The sequence below is a fragment of the Neltuma alba genome, unplaced genomic scaffold, assembly GCF_004799145.2.
Source record: "Neltuma alba isolate B1F8T4 unplaced genomic scaffold, ASM479914v2 tig00012151_pilon, whole genome shotgun sequence".
Classification (NCBI taxonomy): domain Eukaryota; kingdom Viridiplantae; phylum Streptophyta; class Magnoliopsida; order Fabales; family Fabaceae; genus Neltuma; species Neltuma alba.
Window position 1 is genome coordinate 1 of NW_021636699.1, and position 5,661 is coordinate 5,661.

Here is a 5,661-nt window from a genome sequence, read left to right on the forward strand (position 1 = left end):
CCATTTAAACGGACCCATCTGGATTCGGGCACGGAGAACACAACAACGTAAGTGATCCTGTTTAAAGAGAGCAGAAATGGAAAACTAAAAGAAGGATGATATTGTAAGTGAAAATGGATCTAGCAGATCGTATCATGGAAAGAGGATTGCAGTTACACTAGTTTTCATACATTTTAGTCCCAATGTGTCATCGACGAACAATTGTCATATTGAAGAGTAAAAATCTAGCATTCTTGGAGGGGTCGTGGGTCTTAGCCAATCATGCGCTCACGGCTAATCAAACTAAAAGCTTTGTGGATGGAAATGGAGTTTTCTCTTTTTGGCCCTTGAAGCTCAATGAAAGTTAAGTTGCTTAGAGGGTAAAAATTAGAAAAATTACTATTGCGGTCTCACATAAATAATTTTGGAAAAATACGAATTATTCAAATTTTTATATCTATTGTATAAATTCCCTATGTCTTTGACTTTTTTATAATAGATTTATAATTAAATACTATTAAATAATAATATTTCCAAAATAGTACACATATTCATATGTGGTTAAAGAACTCAATAAATAATTATAGAGAGTTTGATGTAAATATTTGCCCAATAAATTAATCACTGAACCCAAGCAAAGTTATGAGAAACATTCACCAGTTGTGATTTTCTCGTCACGTCAAGATCCATCCTTAAATGTTATGAGTGTTTTATTAATTAAATTATTTATATGGAAATACGCAGTATATTTTCTAAAACTTATTGTTTATTTTAAATCTTTAATTATAAATTAAAGAAATAATTAGAATGAGGTTAAAAAAATAATTATTAAAAAGTCTCAATAACAATATAAGTAACTTGTAATAGAAAATGATAACTTCTAAGATTTGTTTTATAATTATTTTTTTGGAGACCTTATTATAATTTTTTTGAATTAAATAATATTGACATTTTCATATCTCCCTCTTTCCGTACTACAGCGGGTTTGCATCGCCTTCCTTAAACTCGACCGCGCTTGGTTAGCTGAAGTCTTGAAGAAATCCGACGTGGAATCCATGTACTCCTCCGGTTCTTATTATAAGACCCCATTTGACTTTTTATTTGGTCCTAATTATAAGACCCCAATCCATTTGTCTCTTATATTTATGCATTTTTTCCAAGATAATCCTTCTAATAATGATAGTTTTAGCCAATATACTTAATTAGCAAGGATATTTTAGGAATGAACAACACTTATTTATTATAAATAACCAATTTAACTTACTTCCTTAATCTCCTCAAATAAGTCAATTGGATCTTATAATTAGGACCGGAGGAGTATATCCACAAATTGATCAAATTAATATATAGCCGTAAATCGTAATGTATACGAGCCGCCATGGACGACCACATAAATAAAGATAGTTGAATTCGAACGCTTAAAAGGCTTCACAGATCACAGTGATCAAATTGATCACGAAATTCCTGGTCAAAAGAAATTGATCATGACATTGTGGAAATTTCTTTTGACCTTTTTTCGGTGCATGAAGACCCAGAAAAGCACGAGCCAGCTATCTATTGACGCGTTTACCAACTTCGTAAATCGCAGTCGACGCTCAGAGCCAGCTGCTTGGGAGGCAAAGAAAAGGCTAAATCGTTGTGGGGTGAAGGAAAATAATGGAGCCGGTGATGGAGGACGTAGAAGAGTACAGTTACAGAGAAGTGGTACTTCCGTCGATGATTCCGAAGGTGCCTCCGCCAGAACTTGATAGGGAAACAGGAGAACGAAGAAGAGGAAGAGACATACTGGTAGCTATAGATCACGGCCCCAACAGCAAGCACGCTTTTGATTGGGTTCTCATCCACCTCTGCCGCCTCGCCGACACTATCCATCTCGTTCACGCCGTCTCCGGTTAGTCCCCAGTTCTCATCATCTGTCACTTATCTCATTTTCTTTCTAACCATAACATCTAGCCCGACTTGAATGCTTTTGAGTAACTCGTCAACCAAACATAACAGCTAAATTGAAATTTCACCTTCACAATATATGATACTACTGTTCTCTCTTTCTCTCTCTAACCCAGTCCCAGAATTTGTATTTAATCTCGAAAATTTTTTGTTATTTTTCAGACGTCAGTAACCAGATTGTTTACGACACCACCCAGAGCCTCATGGAGCAATTAGCGGTCGAGGCCTATAAAGTTGCAATGGTGAGTTTTTTTCTTTAAATTGGGCTCCCACTGATTATAATTTGATAGCGCTTTGAGTAGTCCTTGAGATGTGTGGACTGTAATTAAAGGGGAAAAAGTAGCTCAGAGATGAATTCTTTTGCCATATCCTGTATTCATCACTGTAAAATGTTGGGAAGAACTGATGCCATTTTCAACGAGGTGAACCTGTACTACAATAAATACAATTGTATGGATTCGAACTGAGAGCTTTTATGTATTAGCTAGATTCCTGAACTTCGAAAAAGCAATGCCACTCCTTGGTAAATGCTGATATTCAGATTTGGCAATTCGATATGCAGCTTCTTTTCAACAATTGTAGTGTTTCTTTGCTAAGCTAGAAACCATCTAGCATGTCATAGAGTTTCTTGTCATGGTTCACAAATGTTTCGTTGCTTTATATATAAAAGGACAGATTTAGTGTGTCCAAGTTTTGTCCATTAGCCTGCTGCTCCTTTTGATGATGATCTGTGGTACTGATGTTGGGGTGGAAGCAGGTGAAGACAGTGGCTCGGATTGTACAAGGTGATCCTGGAAAAGCAATATGCAAGGAAGCAGAGAGAATCAAGCCTGCGGCTGTGGTTCTGGGAACCAGAGGCAGAAGCTTAATTCAAAGGTTTGATTTAACTTTTCACTTCCCTTTCTCTTGTCCCTTGAGGGATTCTGAGCAATACTCCCTCTGTCAAAGATGAATTGATTAAAATAATCATCAGTATATGTGTAAATATGCCCGACATTATCTATGCAATATGCTTCAAATTATAGTTCTAAACCTGTGAACTTGTCATGGACTGGATGGAATGTATTTTGTATGATGCTTGGACGAGCCACAATTATGCCCTCATATGTTCTCTTAATTTCTGGAGTTCTCATGCATGTAAATTTATTCAGTGTACTGCAGGGAAGCGTTGGTGAATACTGCTTTCACCACTGTAAAGTAGCCCCTGTCGTGGTAGTTCCTGCGAAAGGTGCCTAATCCTTTACCGTCCTTCTTCTTCATTGGAGTTCTCATCAGATTTGAGCGAATTTAATTTAATTTCTTTGCTTGCAGATGCTGGGGACGAGTCAATCATCTAATGGCCAGATGGATTCTTGGAAAATATTATTATTATTATTTCCGAAGCTTGTGCTTTGTTTTTGTTGTTTGGTTGGATTGTATGTGTAGCTATTACAGATTAGCGTGACGATGGAAGTGTGTTTGTAATTATAGTGAACAACATTGCATCAGTTGTAATTTTCAGATCACCACAAACGAATTCGAAAGAGTCCTGGAGGTCGGCCTCTTGTGTATACAAGATTTAATTAAGGGAGGATGACAGTTAGGTCAAAGATCTCAATTATGAATTGAGAATGTTTAAAAGTTAAATATCTTATTTGCGGGTGAGATTCCAAAATTTGCAATAATTTAGATGGACACTTCTGATTCATTTTTCAGAAAATTGGTATCTTGAAACTTAACTGACATTTTCTAATTAAAAAAAGAAGCAACCAATAGGAGTTAAGTCTAATGGAAAGAGTTAGTGCCCGTAACGTGATGAATAAGATTCGAATTTTTATTGTATTGACATTTAGTGTATGATACTATCATGAACAAGATTATATTTAAACCCAAAAAAAAAAATCGGCCCGGGGGGAGATGATCCCTAGGCCGATAGAGTTTCTCGTGGCCTAGCCCATTAGTCTGCTTCATTGGTAGAGTGGTCCAGCCAGCTGCCAATAGGTTGAATAAGATAGGAGATTTGTTAAAATTTAGAGCCTACTTTATGTTATTTTTCTGATCCTGTTTATAAGACACTTTTAACATATTTTATATAGGTTAAGAAAAAACTTAAGATGTATTAACTCTATTAAAATATAATAATTTTTTAATTTTATCCATATTTAATATATACACCTTTCAAAAGAGATAACTACTTAAACTATAACAAATGAAGGACAAAATAATATATTCACCTTAAAAATTTAATGAAGCCACTTATAAACAAGACAAAAAAAACTCTCTCTCTCCACCCTATTCTTTAGGAGTAATTGTTATGGTTTGTTTGGACCTGGAAATAACGGAAGCTTCCAATAAGCTCAATGAAGAGAAGAAAAAATGACCTGAAACCATAAACCATTGGGGTTTTCACCTGTTCGATGCTGCAAACGCCAAGAAAGGGAATCTCTCTGGTTTTTCACAATGGGTCACCATGTGAATGCGAGTTGCAGAGAAAGGAGAAGTGGGACCCAGTCACGAAGGAAGGTAAAATCCAAAAGCATGGAGGAACAAAGAGAATCATGAGGATCTTGGATAAGGGTCCCCTCCCCCCATAGCCCCAATAGAAGGCCAGGCTCTTATCTGCGATCCCAAGAAAATGAAGGAAGCTGCAATTAGCAACCTTAAATGGTCCCCCCGTCGCCCATTGAAAGGCCCCTTTCATTCATATTAAGACACACTTTTACGCCCAATAACCTCTCCGTCTCTCTCTTCATCATTTGGATCTTCTAATTCTATCAGCTTCTTTCAGGCCAGAAACAGAAGAGTAACACATCCACAATATTCATGCTCCATGTTTCTAGTTAAATCAACTCTTGGTTCGATGAATTTGTGATCATGCATCGAATTCCTTGCGCCACGAGATGTTTTCACTTTTCTGATTCAAATTGAAAGAAACGTGAAACTATTGATGAAACTGAGATAATTAATGAAATCTGAGTTACGTTCTTGGTTGCTATGAGTCCATCAACAACTGAAGCTAACAACATGGAACAGTATTCCTTAATTTCTATGCAAACTGGCCTTTGCTCTTTTCTGAACATCCCGACATTTAGCCAAAGCCATGAAAATAGCAATGCCTTTGTAAAACGGGGAAAAAATTGAACAGAATCGCTCATAATTCACTTTAGGCTGCTGAAGAAGAGAAAAAAGCAAGGTAATAAATTGAACACATGCAAATTCCTACCTATCTCCCCCCTCTTGCCCCTCACAATAAAAGCTAGGAATCCATCATTCTGTGCCATTGTTATCAGTCTCTTTCAAATGGCTATCATTCTGTCCCCAGTACTTCCCTCTCTCACTCTCTGCCTCTTGTCCTCTTTCTCTTTCCTCCTTGTTCCCTCCCCTCGTTTTACAGTTTTACCGTGGCACCGTCACGCCATATCACAACAATAACAATAACGACAGTTATAGATAACGAAATTTTACTTGAAAATCATGATATTTCACTTGGAATCGGTCCTTCTTCTTCTTGTTGTTTAAAGGTCCTAAAGTATCATTTTCCAGTTTATCTCTTCCTCCTTCATAATGGATGGTTGGATAGATCTTCATGCAATCGTAAAAAGCAAGTCTTAGGAAGTAAAAAGTTAAAAAACCATAAGCGCTTCGGATCAAGACCAGACAGATACAGGAAAACATAATGCAACTCTCAATTCTAATTCAAATCCGGATGTTAGGGTAAGTCTTAGGCTATCTGTAATTAGGGAGTGCAACAGAGGG

At 36.8% G+C, this 5,661-nt stretch overlaps 1 protein-coding gene across 1 annotated transcript; it reads left to right on the plus strand.

The window, feature by feature from the left end:
* Window positions 1-1,487: 1,487 nt before the first annotated feature.
* LOC114723720 (universal stress protein PHOS32-like) lies at window positions 1,488-3,552 on the plus strand. The gene is made up of 5 exons (XM_028909952.1): window positions 1,488-1,870; window positions 2,089-2,168; window positions 2,684-2,802; window positions 3,078-3,154; window positions 3,238-3,552. The coding sequence occupies exons 1-5, from the start codon at window positions 1,636-1,638 to the stop codon at window positions 3,261-3,263; spliced, it is 537 nt and encodes a 178-aa protein (XP_028765785.1). The 5' UTR covers window positions 1,488-1,635; the 3' UTR covers window positions 3,264-3,552.
* Window positions 3,553-5,661: the final 2,109 nt, after the last annotated feature.

Bases quoted from the DNA above. Each gene is read 5' to 3' on its own strand.
- LOC114723720 (XM_028909952.1), top strand. From the start codon at position 1,636: ATGGAGCCGGTGATGGAGGACGTAGAAGAGTACAGTTACAGAGAAGTG. The intron at 1,871-2,088 runs GTTAGTCCCCAG...GTTATTTTTCAG, and splicing joins TCTCGTTCACGCCGTCTCCG to ACGTCAGTAACCAGATTGTT. The intron at 3,155-3,237 runs GTGCCTAATCCT...CTTTGCTTGCAG, and splicing joins CGTGGTAGTTCCTGCGAAAG to ATGCTGGGGACGAGTCAATC.